General features: G+C 32.5%; 1 protein-coding gene across 1 annotated transcript in view; it reads left to right on the forward strand.

Moving 5' to 3' along the window:
- Window positions 1-17,374, forward strand: part of LOC129962700 (uncharacterized) — a 451,475-nt gene that overhangs the window by 281,889 nt on the left and 152,212 nt on the right. The window contains exon 6 of the mRNA XM_056076631.1: window positions 12,160-12,230. Coding sequence (XP_055932606.1) covers window positions 12,160-12,230 — 71 coding nt within the window. The remainder of the gene's footprint in view (window positions 1-12,159; window positions 12,231-17,374) is intronic.

The following is a 17,374-nucleotide window of genomic DNA, read 5'->3' on the forward strand; positions in this document are numbered from 1 at the left end:
GCACTACTTGTGTGCAGTTTTGGAATCAGTAGGAACTGCATTTTCCACCACTTTCTTATGTGGTTTACACAATATGGAAAGTTTTAAGTTCCATTAAACTAGAAAACAGATTATTAATATCGGGATTATCTTTTTGCCCGATTCAATGCAGAGCGGAATTTCTGACCTTTGATGCTTGTAGTTCTATACTATATCAAAAGTTTGACATGCAGAGCGTTTCAAACAATTTTTCTTTTGTGTATGATGTAGTTCGCAACCGAACCTTATCATGTAAAAGGCTCATTCAAAGTTCTAGTACTACAGAACGCCAAGAGACAATCACTCATGCATTTGATTTTTCTACTTTCATTTCTATGTATAAACTAATTCGATTTCGAAAGATAATCCAGAGAATTGAAAAACTTTGCATTCAGATAATATATGATTATTTTAGATGTCATAAAAGATATTGAACATTATAGCTTCTTCTCGTGAACTAAGATTTAATCACATCCAGCACTTCCAATCCAAACTAGCTGACGCATCAAATAAAATTAATATGGCAAAGAAAAGAAAACCAAAAGAACATTTCTTGTGCCTCTAAAAATCTTAGAAACTCTGTACGAAGCATTTTTATATGTTTTATGTCTGTTTGCATTTGCAAAATACACATTTCTAAGTTTAAGCACCAAAAGTAAACCGTGCGTTATATCACTCTTCCGCGAACTGCATTTTCGCCCGCAATTTAGAAGATACTAAGACTGCAGCGTATCTGATATTAAGACACGACCATCAGATTCTTTCAAGTAACAAGGTTGAATCACCGGATGTTGGACCCACTCCAGCTCGCAACACAGACACTCAATTGTTTAGAGAATTTCTGGAGCAGTTTAGTACCTTTCGCATTAACAGAAACTTCTCATCCAAGTTTTCCTTAAAAACTCAATTTTTGCTCAAAAATACTTCCTGAATTGGTAGGTTTCAACGAAGAAAACATTTTAATAAGGATATCCAGATATTGAGGATAACATTTCCTTTTTGTTAACATTCATTTTCGATATTGCGCTTTCTTGTGCGTGTGTTTTACAAGAACAGAAATGGTGGCACCAGATTGCAGTTTTATGCATTTTTGGAATGCAATAAAGCGGAAGATCATGAAAAAGATCCACAATCGCTATTCCAAATCATCTCAGAACGATAATGTTATCACAAAAAAACATTACTTGTTTAATACTCTAGAATTTTTTTATATTTTGTCGCCGTCGTTTCTAAACTGCTCATTGATGTCAAAATAATACAAAAGCCGAGATGCTTGCATTCAATTTGAAATTAAAGTGCCAAGCAAGTCTGGAAAGTGAAATATGTGTGAGGTGCAAATTTACTAAAGGTAGGATGGAAAACCAAGCCACCATAAAAATCACTCCATTTCCATAGCGAATAATTATCGAAATATCGATAAAAATCTATTGCTTAATTTTTTGCATAACTTTGGAAAATTTTATTAAAGTAAAATATGCGTGGAAAGAAACTGCTCTTAAAATGCTAATTTTTAAAATAGTTTTAAAAGAATAAGTTTTATGTTGTGAAAATACTATGAAAATACATTTAAAAAGATAAAAAATTTCTTTAAAGTTTAACTAATTAAAATTCTAAAATGCCCCTTTTTTTTGTTAACCACCTACTATCTAAAAATAAACTACTTGCCCCATTTGATAGTTCTACCCCGTATATCATTTTGAATGACTTGCATTATATATCAATGTATACATAGTACGCCAGTCTAAAATTATCATATTAAAAAAAATTTCAAAATAAACATCTGATATAAATTTTTTTTTGTTTTAATTAATAGGTTGAAGGTACATAGCTCTAACTGGATATTTTGATATTCGCAACAAACATTAACATTAATCTTCATTTCATACTATTAACAAAATGCAGTGAATACCCATTCATATGGTTTATTTCACACGATGCTCAGTGCTTGCAATAGGAATTGTTCATCTGTCTTTCCTAACGTTCATTTCTCAAAATTATTTTTCATCACTTATTTCAGAAATCTCCGAAATGTTGAGCAGTGAGACCTGACGTTTTTATATGCAGGCATTTAAAAATTTTTGAATACTGATATTTTATGTATAGCCTTCAGAGGCTTATTAAATATTTTTCTGATATTTAGAATGAGTGCATCTACTAAAAATGTGAAGTTTTATTAGTAAAAATTACATTTAAACACACTTTATTATGCATTCGTTCAATATGGAAATTTATATTTAGATTACCTTTTGGAAAAAGCCTAGAGTTACTCTATTAAGTTCTACGAGTATGCTAAATTTGTTTTCGAAAGTACATGAACCATAACCTGAGTATACCAAAACAATCGTATTCTATAACGAGACACTCACAAGATACACGTGTTTTTCGTTCCTGACAACAGATACTAAAAGTACGACAGCGGTTGGAGAGAGGGGGGGGGGGACTGGCTGCAGGAGGACTGTCATCGATAGCAAATTTGAATTCGCTGTTCTTCATTCAGATTATGCTTATGTTGGACAGTGGAATTTAATTTTTGAATTGTTTCACTAAATTATTTTTACTAATAATTAAGTTTATATAAATAAAAACAACTCGGCTATAAGCAGCTGATGGAAGCATGACAGATGTTTCATATCCATAAAAAGAGAAAGAAACCCACAAAATTGCCAAATAGAAATGTAAAAGACTACGAGAAGGAAACTCATAAATTCGTATGATGTAACCTGTCTCCTCTCTTTCATGGAAATCTCCGTCTTGGTAACAATAAAAGAACAATGGAAAGCAATATTCAGGTAGACAGCTCCCAAAATATTTTCTTAGAGCATCACCTTATTTAATTTTTTTTTTTTTTTTATCATGGTAAAGTTTTGGTCAAAGTGTACAGCTTCGGAATCAAATGATTCAGGATCCAAGACTTTCTTCCAAAGATTCGTTGATAAGCGTTGTAGACTCTGGAGCCGTAATAACGCTCTGCTGGTATGGGGCGAGTATTTTTTTGTCCCAACTTACATGTCTTTTTTATTCTATCATAGGATTCAAAACTATCTGGTCTCGATCCAGACAGACCAAATGTACCTTCAGTGAGGACTGATGCAGGATAGAAATTTGGTGAAAGGGTAGCCAGATCAAGCGCCAGCTTTGTTCTTCGATGCCTTTTTCAATTCGAAACAGCTCTTGCGTCGTTTTAAAACGGAGCATTTACCTAAATATGGATGTGAATTTTTTATTAACTCACGAGAACTCCTTCTGAGAAGTGAAGAGTCTTAAAAATTGAACATGAGTTAAAAATGAGCGGTTAGGTAGCTGACACTTGTTGCCTTATGAAAAGTTTCAGTTTTCAATTAATTTTAATATAGCATGAATTTCTACTATATATATAATTTAAATCATTTTATATTACTCTTATTTGCTGTAAACGTTTGGGATTTCTAAACATGAAAATAATTTTTCCGTAAACATTCGAAACAGTTCTAGTTGATTGCTGATGAACCCACTGGGGAATCATGCTTATGTTTCAAATTGTCATAGTATAAATTCAAGCACACATTTTCAACATCTTATTGAATTCGGGTTTTCCTCTGAATATAAATATTTTTGAAATCAGCTTTTTCAAGAGCTGGTATTATTCTAAATAAATCTTATATAGGTACATATGCGAAAAGAAAATACGAAGAAAATCGATGAGAAGCATTCCATTTGAGATGATATCACAAAAAAATCGATTTACTTCCCATCCCGTCGGAAATGTGCATTTTCTTCGTTTATGATTCAAAACACAACCGTCTGGTTACTTATTTAAAACAAACGTTCTTAACTTGTTTCATTCCTTTTTAAGTAGAAACGAGTCACGCACCGGAGAAAGAAATAGGTCACCGGAGTATTAAGCGGAGATAAACAGAAAAAACCTTTAATAAAAGAAAGAGAAGATTTTCTTAATGAAACATTTGACATTGAGAAGGATTTTCATTGTGTGTGTGAGTATATTTTTGAGAAATATCCACAGAGATAGACTCAAAATGCAACCCGTTTCAAGGAAATTGACAATTTAAATATTTTCGCACCCCAAAAAATAAAATTTCTTCGAATGTGTTTGTGTACAAGATAATTAGAGAAATGCCACAATCTAAGTACATGAAATTTAAATCTTAAAATAATAACTGTAGCTTTCTATTCTCTTTTTCGAAAGGAAACCGTGCATGTGTATATTGCAACACGAATATGCAAGTGGATGAAACGGGTGAAATTTGGCTATTACTGAAATTATATATTTGGACTAAGTCTGTCGGAGGAATGATGTCTTTTTATGTATATGCAGATGCATTTATTCGAAATTGTAATAAACTAACTAGATGAGTGAATTTTAGTGCATGATTTTAAAGTAACGAAAATTAATCTTAATTTCAAATTTTTATCCGACTCTGTCAATAGGTAGACTGTCCACTACGCGATGAAGCTAAGCACAAAACGTATTGTGTCATTTCCACCGGTTTTAATATAATCTCTTGTATATGGATTTACAAGAAGAAAAAAATCTAATGTGTAGGTATTTCATTAAAGCAGTACTTGAAGTATTTCTGTAACTAAAATTCATTTCCGTCAATTTGTTTGTGGCTTCTAAGAAAACACAAGTGATAGAACAAGAAAATTAGGATTCTGATGAATTTTAGAATTATTTTGCACTTTGCATTTCATTCTTTTTAACTGGCTTACTTCTTTGCACTTAAAAAAAGATAAAAAAAATTTAAATAAAGATGAAACGACGGTAAGCAGCGCACTTATCTTATACAACCCTTTCGCACAGAAGAGGCGGCACTAGCTTAAGAGGTCACTCGGCCACGTGTTGGCTTGAAGGAGACTCTGATATTACACCAAGCTTATGTGATATGGAATAAAATTCGTATACGGAACGTGGCCCGAATGGGACTAAGTGATAGGCAATTTAGAGTAAACTGCGGGAGAAATTATAATAAATTTGTCAACCATAATTATACTTTGTATACATTGTATAAGAAAGCATACCAAAATCAATGAATAACTCTATCCCCACTTAAAATAATCAAAGAATATATATGCAGGAGTGCATGAATCTGTCTACTAGTACTCTACAGGTCAAGCTATTTGATCTTGCTCAATTAAATTTGGAACGACTTTGAAAGATGGAAATAATTATTTAAATATTTTCTCATGTTATTTAATTAAAAACTAAGCGAGATTTTGGAGTTTTTCTTTAATAATCCCCAAAAATATTATTGCATTAGAATAATTTTTACATAATTCTAAAATTGAAATTCTTTTTAATAACATACATTTAAATTATCCTGTTTTCTCTCTCTCTCTCTCTCTCTCTCTCTTTGTCTTTTTTCTTTTCTGCATTTTATGAAAAATTTGAAAAAAATATATATATTCATTTTCATAACATTCAATAATACGTTTTTATTTTTAGAGCGAAATTCGAATATTTTTCATTCTTTCATCCAATAGCACAGATCTACAAAAAATGTTTTTGAAAATTGTTTTCATTTCGATAACAAATTTTTATATTTTTCTTAGGGCTGAATCAGAAAACGAAGTGTGGTTTCTTTTTTTCCCCAATCGCCAATAGTTTTTCCCCACAAAATTTCCTATTTGGGTAAAAATAAAAATAAAAGTGTATCTTTATATTTTTATTTTATTACCCCGAAAATACATACTTCGTCTTTATACATAGATCTGTTAATATTTAAATGATAAACAAAGACATTGCAATTCCCTATGGTAACTTTTTTTTTCTTTTTCATCATAGAAACTTTTCAACAGTCAAATCAGTTCAACAATGTAAAAAAAATGATGGATTAAGAAAATTTTTTGAATATTTCAAACATTATTATGTACTGTCTTCTTCTTTCCCATCTCTTAACTTCCTGTTAAAATAAGCAAAACACACTTTTCTCACAAAATCTAAAACAATCCTTCCTTGTTTTTGTTTTAAATCCCATAGTAACTGCTCATTTAGCAGAAACCATCCTGCGAGTAAAGTCATCTTCTGGGAGTCACCCAGAACATCAACTGAAAGCATCTTCTCAATGCTGGACACTGAAATGGTAATGGATGGGAGAGGAAGAGAACCAGAAGAATGATAAAAGGAGAGCATGCGCAGAAACCTGTTTGATTTTTCTGGCTTCACTATTGTGTTTAAAAGGCAAATATAAACACAATAGTTTAAATATTTAGAGTAAAATCAAAATCCAAACAAATATTTGTTTTTTTCTCGAATAGAATCTATATTAAAAAAAATTATTATCTAAAATACATAAATATATTAGAAAATAATATATAAATATACAAAACTTAGACTTGCTATTCGTGATAAAATTTTATATATGGAACCTTTAAATTATTTTCTCAGTCATTAACAATGAGTAAATTTATCAAAAATACTAAATATCTTTAAGAAATTTTAAATTTCGGGGGCTTGAGTACTTAATAGCTTCATTTTCTTTTATTGTTGAAAGCTAAAAATGAAAGGTCTTATTTATTATCGGATCAATTTATATGAAGAATAAGAAAGTGAAGTGACATTTCCGCTAAAGACAATTGGCAACTAGAACTCAGACACATACGTTCTTATTCGCACGATGATGTCCCGGAACTCAATTCAATTAAGAACTCCATGCGCACAAAATGGAGAATAAATGTAAAGTTATTAAAAGCTTGCGACTAGTCGTTGCTGAGGGAATCATGGGCGCCGAATCATGCTATTAGATATTTTTATTGAGATAAGGCGGATAAAAATGAATCATGATGGGTACCATGTTCAGCTCATAAATGAGCATTGAGTTATTGATAATGTTAATTAAATTATTAGATTTTTTACACTATATTTCATATTATGTAAAATGGAATTTAGATTCTATTGTTAAATTTTTCCATTTGGTAACAAAAGTTCTAAGTTTCATATTGCAGTTTTACTTTATCCATATCTTATTATTTTTCCAAACTGTAGATATGTTTTTATTGGAAGCTTCAGAACATAATGGTAAATGGCTAACATTCTTTTCCTCCTAGACAGCTTTATTGAAAAGTAGCTTGACATTTCAACATGAGTAACCTTATCATTATCCAAAGAAGAACTTTTTTAAAAAAAATCAATGCTCACGAGAAAATGGAACAAAAAAAAAAAATTGTGCGTAAACCAATCTTTCTAAGAAAGTAAAGGAACAATAGATTTATTTTTCTATCCCTTTTATTTTGGTATTTTGGAAGAATTTAAAATAAATAGAAAATTCTTTATTAGTTATTTATTTTAAGAACATCAATTAATTAGTAGTAAAAAATTTAATATCATTTTAATTTTCTAACACTTTATTGAAACTAAACGTTTCGTAACTCAGTGTCTTTCCTAATTATGATGTACTCAAACAAAAGGTGTCTAAATGCCGATTTCATTGGGTTTTGAGAACTCCCGAAACCAGTTGATACCTACTCCGTACCAATCATATAATTTTAGAGCATTGAACCTACCTACTCTTCAAACTTTGATACTACAACAAGATGAAAACATTTGATTTATATAGATCTTAATTTAGCTGTATTAATATCCCAATTTGATTATACCAGAACTACTTTGGGATCAACTTCAAAATTTTAAGCGTTCACTCCGATTATGAGACGGGCACTTCCTCCTGAAATTTCCATGGCACTTCGTGCCGTAAAGACGGACTGAAGTACGCATATTCGTAACAGAATTTATTGCCTAATTAATATCGAACTGGAATCTTCCAATCGGAAAGCCGAAACACAACCACCATTTAAATCGTATCATTGCCTGTAGATAAGGAATTCGAGTTTAATGGAACATAATAGTTTCAACCAAAATCATGTAATAGTTTTAGTAATTTAATGCTAAACGAATGTTTCCATACAAAATTAAATGGAAATAACTATAGGATATCACAGATTCAATGCACTTCTCATGTGCACAGTTGTCTTAATATTTTTTATTTTTTTTTTTATCAAATCCAAACTTTATCGAATCTCTTCACCTCTACATTAACTTGTCTTTTGTAGGAACTTCCTAATTAGATTAGGCAAACCTATTTGAAACATTTATAATTATTTCGATCCATTTAATACGATAAGCCAAAGTGGCCTGGTAGTAAAGTCTTGGTCTCGGAAACCGCAGGGCTTCAAGTTTGTGACCCGATTTACCGAAGAGCCGTCGTGTAAGTGGATCTGGTGCACGTTAAGTCCATCGGGACCAGACGTCCTCCCGATAGTGTGGTGTGGAAGTCTGTAGAGGGGGTGCCAGCTCAGGTGCCATCCTCGTCATCTAACTACTATTCAAAATTACGACGTCCATCCCAAAATAGCCCTAGTGTTGCTTTACAACAGGACGTTAATATAACTAAACTAAACTATTTAGTAAGATAAGATGCTTAATCTTGTTCAAGTTAGAAAGCAGTTTAATAAGCTTAACTTCACTTACTGTTCAACCATCAGCAGCGAAAACAGTAAGATAAAGTAAGTGGTGACAGAAAAAAATAATAATATTTATAAAGTGTGGGAAAACGGGATTGAATTATATTGATTAAGAAATAGCTACATTTTTTAATTAATAAACTACTTATCATATGTCATAAAGAAAATATGGCGAAGTTGCTTTTTAATTAATAAATATTTGTAACTTGTAGGTATTTACCAAGTAATCAAGCAATAAATAATTAAAGAAGTTGAATTTTTTTTTTTTTTTGTTATAAAATTGTTAAAATCTTATTGAAATTCAGATACAAATAATTTTACTTTAAATGTTATTATTTAAATTCATTTTTTTCACTGAGTTCTAATTCTATAAAAACAGGTCCACCTATTGTTGGAAAATTTATTGTAAAGATTTCAGTGGAAGGGGGCGGGTCATCCCGAAAAGGTTATTTCTGCTTCTCCTACTTTCACCGAACGAATCTTGTTATATCTTACAGTGAGAGTTTAAGTTTATTAAAGACCGAACCTTTTTTAATATTTTTTTAAATCCTGAAAAGCACCCTCAATCTGCGCTTTAAGATTCTTTTTTTTTTTTTTTTTCAGTCAGCTAATAACAGATTATACTTTACAATTTTTTTGTTCATAAGTTGTATCACTTAAAGCAAGCTTCAGTGCAGCTGTTACTCTCATTAAAATCGCTCGCAGATTCTTCAAAATCTTCATTCACACAGTCACTTTTATCTTTGTCTGACAAACATTTCGGTTTTTATCATTTCCTTTTGATTTTTGCCAAATGCCAATTTTAAAAGCACAAGAAGATTGGGAAAAGAAAAAAAAATTAATCGAAAGACTGAAATTTAAGCAAAAACTATAAACAAGCAAAGAAAATGGAAGAGAAATCGATTTTAAATGTATTGATAACGGTTGTAACATCTAAATAGGCAAAGCAGTTATAGGGTAACACAGAAAGTGCATTTAGGAGTGAAGATCAGAAAGTGCGAGTTATCTCGTGGATTATTCCCAACAGTGAACTCGTGATCCATCCACTATGAATGTGTTTCCACATATCTCCTGGACTCTGCACTTTTAAAAATACAGTGGATTGCATTGTAGCGTGATATCGTACAATTTGATTTCGTACAGGGTGATTAGAATGCTTTGGCTGCCTTCCATGCTCGTCGACAAATGAATAAATTAAGGACAGGATCGTGTTTATAGATATAGCTAAGGACGTGATTCGTGCATTTCTGGAGACTGTTTCTCTAAATACTGCTCTGGGATAAGGGCAAATTAGCCCTTGATTATGGAAGAAGTTGAAATTGCAGCAGTTGAAGCATCTGTCTTACAGACATCATTTGTAGAAATGATGTCTGTAATCGCCCGCTCTGTAGTAGCATGGAAACAGGACATTCCATGGTCAAACGTGAGCGTGAGATTAATAAAAATTCTAAAGAGCATCATTGCAGAAATCGCGAGATCTGCAAGTCTTGATTACGCCTTTCATTTAATGGCGAGGGTGCAAGTGGATGAATGCGAACTACCGCATACTTTATGGCCAAACGAGGCTCATTTCCGCTTCTGTGAACATACAGAACTGTCGCATATGGGACTCTGCCAATAATTATGCTTTTCAACAAAACCGCTGCATTCCCCAGTTGTCATGGCATGAAGTGAATACACGGAAAATTATGCTTTAGATACCTACTTCTTCAAAGAAGTTGCAGCTAAAGGTTTTATTTTATGGATATTGGCAAGTAAACGGTGCAGCAAATTCTTGGAGAACCAGGTTGTCCCGAAATGAAAGCAAAGATATTGTTTAGTAAAACAGTGTTCAAGTAAGACAAAGCAATTGCTTACACGGAAAGACGTATAAAGAATCTGATTCGAGCTAACTTCCCTAATATACACATCATATCGCGGAATTTACCACTTGCTTGGCCAGCAAGCTCACCAAATCTGAACCCTTACGATTTCTGATTGTGACACTTTCCCAAAGATCGCGTGTATCGTATAACTAATGAAACGGCACTGAAAAAAAAGGCCTCATCCTCCATGCAATCTTTATTCCAAATGATATGCTGCATGCGGCCGCTGATAACGCGGTCGTACATTCTTGGCCTACAAGGTTTTCCCATACAACAGAAAAGTGTGTAAATAAATAGCCTTTTCTTTCGTTTTTAAAATTTTATCTTTTTTTATTTCATTACAGTGCCTATTTTTGGAAAAATTCAAAAGGCTTTTAACCGGCTTAAACTTTCGTATACTACATATCTGAAGTTTCTTTCGGATTTTTTCAGTAGAACTTGTGTTATCACCTTCAATGCCATCCATTTAAATTTAACCATCCCATACAACGTGATTAAAAAAATGAAAATTTGTTCTTTTACTGCAAAGTCAGAATTCTCTGGATTTCGTACAAAGTCAATTCAACATTTCAACTTACTTTTTTTTTATTTTTTGAAAGAAAACACGTGTACTTTATATATCTACACAAAAAATGAAAGCTTTACTTTACTTTTACTTTGATAAAATTTCAAACTTTTTCGATGGAGCACTTATTGTGATAACTTCTGCATCTTAAAACTCTAAACCTAATCCAAATATACTTAAATAATAAATCAATAGCATAAAAACAGCTAGAATAGTCATTCCCTAAGCACTCTTACACATTCCTTGATAGAGGTGTCATCCCCCTCACGCGCGCACACACACAGGATTGCGGATAAAGTTGTGAACGCCACACGATCTCAAACTTTTGTTTTGAGCTATCGTGTTTACATGCATCCAAATTCAGAGACTGACAAATGATCGATCATTTGGAAAAAAATTTCAAAATTTTGATATGGATTTGCACTTTAGAAGCTTAAATGTGAAATAAATGTAACTGTGAAATAATGAATATGTCTATCCAGCTATTTGTGCTTTGTAGTTATCATGTTTCTTATAAACAAATAGATAAACTTGCTGTGAATGAATTTTGTTGAAAATATTACAGTAATTTTCATATTTGCTATCAAAATCATATACCAAATTCCATTAATTTATCTCAAAGTGTTTTTGAGATATTACATTTTCAAACAACCAAACAAAACAACAGACAAGACAGACATGATTCCAAATAATATGTCTTTTAGTATCAGAGATAAGTAAAACTTGGATTTCGTCAAAACCTAGAAGTCGAATATTTTAGTAGTGCCAATATCTCTCTCTCTCTCTCTCTCTGTGTGTGTGTGTGTGTGGGTGTGTGTGTTGTGCCAATACCTTATTGTGTGCACTATATAATGCGATTTCTTTTTACACCCAATGTGTGCATCAGAATGCACTGTACTGTAATTAGAATATCAGAATCCACTAAGACCGGACCAGCCATATTTCGAATCGCATTCCAATTTCACTGCATTGTCGCTCAAGCCATGTTGTTCTGCTATAGAATGATCTAGGTTATGAGTAGCAAAGTTTAGGGTTCGACACCCAATTCCGAAAAATATCCGACTTCTATGTGAATCTGTTGAGCATTAAACTTGTCGAAGTTTATATGAAGCGTTTTTCAGAAATAGAGAAGCAGCAAAAACGGGTCGGACTTCAAGGAGTCACTTTGGATTACTTCGAATAATTATCAGGTAACTACTTCAGCTGTAAGATTTCTTATATTAATTAGATCTAATATAGAATTATTTTTGCTTTCAGGATTAACAGTTGGCAAAGACAAAAGCGGGGCTTATATGACTCTCCCATCACCCAACGTGCAGAATGCAGATGTGAGTACACACCTTATTATCCTTGCAGTGATTCGCTCACAGTAGCCATTCGAGCATTGAAAATCGATTTTGCTTTACGCCGTAATGTAGTGAATAATTGAAATGAATATTACTTTTGGTGTGTTAGAAATGTATATGAATTTCTTTGAACAGTTCCATCTCTATTCTTAATTTCTTTTAAAAATCATTTGAATCTAAAAATTGTGTTGAACGGTTACGTTTTCTCCGTCTAGAATGGGGATAGATGTTGGGGAAGGGGCGAATCCATTTGGCAACTCAAATGATGACCTTGTATCACAAAGTACTTCTAATGAATCGGATACATGCGTTGAGATGGATCGGATCATTTATGACATTTCGGAACCCTTCTGACACACTGTATGTGGTTTGTTTTTAAGCACTCTCCTCAACACTTTCTCGCATACTCCGCCATAAAGGGGTTATTCTCCTTCATAAGAATTAGGGAACTTGGGTAAGGCCATGAGTGCAACGAATTTTCATATTTTTATTCTCAGAGTCCACCACATGAACCAAGTATATTAAAGAATAGTATATAAAGAACTATGCATTTTCGAGACTACTTTCTTCATTTCAGTTTTCTTAAATTTCAGACCCAGTTCTGTGTGAATTTTGATTTGAATCAAAACTGACTCAGAACTACAACTTTAGTAACAAGATCACATAACAAATTTCATTTATTTAAATCTTTGAATGTTGAGTTATCGTGTTTATACGCACACAACTGTAAATACCGATAGGCAATGGACCTATGAATTGTAAACAAAATCTTTACTAAATTTGAAGCGGGTTTACGCTTTACATATTAAAATTCTGTGCTCAGTTTTATCTATCTAGTTTTCCTTGTGTTTTGTCATCAAGGGAAATGGATTCATTTGATAAAAATGAGTGTCATAAAAATCTGCAGAAGGGTTGTAGAAACCACATACCAAATTTCACTTCTCTGGCTCAAAACATTTTTGAATTATAGTATTCACAAACAGATAGAACGATAAACAAAACAAAATTTCAAAAATGGGTTTCTCGGACTCAGGGAGCCGTTTGTCAGTCTCGAATTCCGGCATTTTTAAAGATTAAAATACTTTCTCTTTATATATTTCGTATACATGAAAATAAAAGCTAATCTTGGAACTTCTGCGCAAAAGTTTCTTCATAATGCAATAATTAATTTTGAAAAAAATCAACACACTATCGGTCAGAAACGTGTCTGGGAACTTCTCATTGCTAATAATCTATAAAAGATGAAGTAAAAAAAAATCATTCAACTTAAAGTACGCCTTCTCTAAAAATATGCAAATTATATTCGCATGAAAGACCACCTATATATGTATGTATTATTTCCAAATTTTAAGAATGCACACCCCAAACCTTTGTCGTTTATAAGATTCTAAATTATAAGAAATCAATAAATATGAAATTTTGGGTAAATCGGTTCAAGATATATATATATATATATATATATATATATATATATATATATATATATATATATATATATATATATATATATATATATATATATATATATATATATATATATATATAAAGAGAATTAACGGCTGTTTCGATATATGCAAAAGTATCAAATAAGTTACTCTAGAAATAATTTTCTTCATTTCGATCTTCAATAGACGGTCGCTCGAAGAAACATTAATATTTTTTTAAGTTAGGAGGGATAAAATTTGACTAAATAAAAATTCGTGTTTTTATTTGGATATTTAATCCAACTAAGCTCAATGGCACGACAGCCCTATGTGGGCCAAGGCCTACAGTGCCCATATCTGCTTTCTTGACAGAGGGCCCTGGGGTGCCCCGGTTAGGCGATCAGCCTAACGCGGAACCTCCAGTGTTTAGTTCACAAGCGTGCTTCGTCCTCAGTTTATCGACCCGCTGAAGGAATGAAAGGCTGAGTCGACTTTGCCCAGGCCGGTTAGGCGATCAGCCTAACGCGGAACCTCCCGTATTTAGTTCACAAGCATGCTTCGTCCTCAGTTTATCGACCCGCTGAAGGAATGAAAGGCTGAGTCGACTTTGCCCAGGCCGGTTAGGCGATCAGCCTAACGCGGAACCTCCCGTATTTAGTTCACAAGCGTGCTTCGTCCTCAGTTTATCGACCCGCTGAAGGAATGAAAGGCTGAGTCGACTTTGCCCAGGCCGGTTAGGCGATCAGCCTAACGCGGAACCTCCCGTATTTAGTTCACAAGCATGCTTCGTCCTCAGTTTATCGACCCGCTGAAGGAATGAAAGGCTGAGTCGACTTTGCCCAGGCCGGTTAGGCGATCAGCCTAACGCGGAACCTCCCGTATTTAGTTCACAAGCATGCTTCGTCCTCAGTTTATCGACCCGCTGAAGGAATGAAAGGCTGAGTCGACTTTGCCGAGGGGCGAACCTCCAAGCTGTCCGTTGAGAGTGCGAAGCGCTACCACAACGCCAACGGGCGTGCGAGGAATTAATCACCTGTAAATAATAGTTAAGTGATATTTTCTATTATTATATCGTTTATCACTATTGGTATATCGTTTGAAATAATCAATATTTCGGATATGTTTAACTATTAATATTAATGAAACAAACTTAAATTGAAAATTTTTCCAGCAGCTGAAAAATAGAAACAAATGTTTATTTCCTTAAGCATTTCTTTATAATTATAAATAGATTAGTTCATGTTCAAGTTTCTAATAAGTGATACTTTAAATCAGTTTTAATGTTCTTTTTATGTTTTAACTTCTATTATCAGAAAGAGTATTTAAAAAATTCTTAAGTTCTTGTTGCATTCTTATTTCTCGTATAAGAAGTATAGAGGAGGTGTGGTAATTGTTGAAAAATTCGATTTCGAGATATTGCAGAACTCCCAGAGCTCAAGAAACGTATTTTCGATAATATGTCTGTCTGTCTATCTGCGAGCACAATCATTCAAAACCGCTCCGAACTAGAAGGATGAAATTTGTTATTTGTTATGTTGCGACCAAGTTTCCAGATTTCTCTCAATTTGGAACGAAATCCATTCAGCGGAAGTCGGCCTGGATGGCTTTTCTATTCCAAGGGAACTTATTAACCGCAAAATGCAACGGATCAGGTAGATAAATTGGGTACGCAAGTTCAATATCTGAAATGCAGATTTGTATGAAATTTTGAACCCAATTCGTCCGTCGAATGCAGTCTGTCACGAACGTAATGACTCAGATCAATTGAATTCGGCGCGCTTTCTCGCTACTCCAACTGTGTTAAATTTTGGCGTCAATCGTTCAGCTGAAAACTGTCCAAAATTCATATTCTTGCGATGCATTCTGCAAAAATACTAGATTCACGCCATATTTATTTACTATCGTTATCGATGCCATGCAGGGTATATGCGGACTTACCAAGGTCCTTAGTTTTATGCGGAGGAATGGATATAAGATCATTCACACATTTAGCATGATATAATGACATTTTTAATTTCTTACAGAATTTGTTTCTGTGCTTTTATTATTAATTGAAAATCTCGCGAATAATTTCTGCCTTCGGCGGTTGATTTCTGTTTATTCTGGAGAAAAATTTTTTTGAAATGTTAGCTGAGTAGAATCTGTTCACGTGCGTCGATTTCTCTTACCCCCGCCCCCTTTACATCTTTTTCAATAACGAAAAAATAATAATTTAATCTAAAGTAATGTTAAAAGATTTTTTTGTTATTTTTTATCCCATTTTAGAGAAATTTTTTTTCATGCCAAGAGTACGTTTTTGCTAAATTAGATGCCCTCAAAGAAAGCAAAATGCATCTTGTTCTAAAAAACTTTTGGTTTTTTTTTCTACATATCTTAAAAACTACTCGATGGTTAAAAATATATGGTAAAATAGTGATATTTTAGGTCTTGATTCTTGTTTAATTTATAAATTTGAAAACTGATAAAAAATAAAATTTCATTTTTTAAATAAGGCATAACTTTTTTCAATTTCACTAAGTATTTTAATTTAAAATAAAAATTATTGTGAAAGATGGATTATATTTTAAAATACGTTGAAAAAGTGGAAGCCACCATTTCAGGATAGAAAATTGAAATTCCATTTGTTTATAACTCATCCTTGTTTGCTCAAAATTACGAAATGTTTCCTGAATTTTATTGAAATTTAATTTGAAGAATCTGATATGTATCCAAAACTGGGTATTGCTAGTTGAAGAATTGAGTTTACTTAAATCTAAATATGAAGACGAATTCTTACATGAAGAAATATTTCATGCACTTGTAAAGAAAATTTAACAGTGAAAATTTAGCAGGGAAATTTAACAGTGAAATTAAACAGTGACAAACGTTTAAAATTTTATTGTGAGACAATTACTTTTGTGAAAACGATAGTGTCAGGATATCCTTTTGATAGACTATACAGAAACGATATTTCAATATGTTTATTTTGAAATTGATTGCCATTGCATAACAGAGTCTAATGAACTTGCTTTTCTTCAAAATCGCATGCCTCGATTCAAAGTAACGTCAAAGAATTTCGTCATAAAAATTAATCAAAAAGATAAATTACTTCAGGAAATAAACAAGAAAAATTTATTGAAGCTAGTTACCTAATTTAAAATAAAAATTTTCCTCACAGGCAGGTTTTTAACTCGATATCATCATCTTTGAAATTTCTAATAAACTTTATGTGGTGGAATGTCTAAAAATACTCCTTATCTTCATTGGATTTTGTTTGTCTTGCTGCCAGACCTTAACTAAATTGATATTTCTTTTGGCAGATCTCCAGACAAACAGTTAAATATCATTCAGCCGAGAGATTTAACTACTTCTGTTTGAAATTCGTAATGGAATGATAAATAATATGATGCTTTAAGATTAAATTTAATTTTTGAATTATATATGTATGAGAATGATTCATTTTTAGAAGGAATCTATTTATGGCATATACATCCAAAATCCAATGCACCACTTTAAAAGTAGTATTTCAAATATACAAGATGTACATGCTTCGATATGAAGTTGTTTAATTTCATAATGCAAATTGGGAATTCACTTGCACGGCATGGAAACGATTCAACACATCACGATACAATACATGCCATCTCATTTTTAGTGGGATTTGAGAAATGAGTCTAAGTTCGTGGAGAGATACGCATGAAAATCATATACATAGTTTGCAAT

The sequence above is a fragment of the Argiope bruennichi genome, chromosome 3 (assembly GCF_947563725.1).
Source record: "Argiope bruennichi chromosome 3, qqArgBrue1.1, whole genome shotgun sequence".
Classification (NCBI taxonomy): Eukaryota; Metazoa; Arthropoda; class Arachnida; order Araneae; family Araneidae; genus Argiope; species Argiope bruennichi.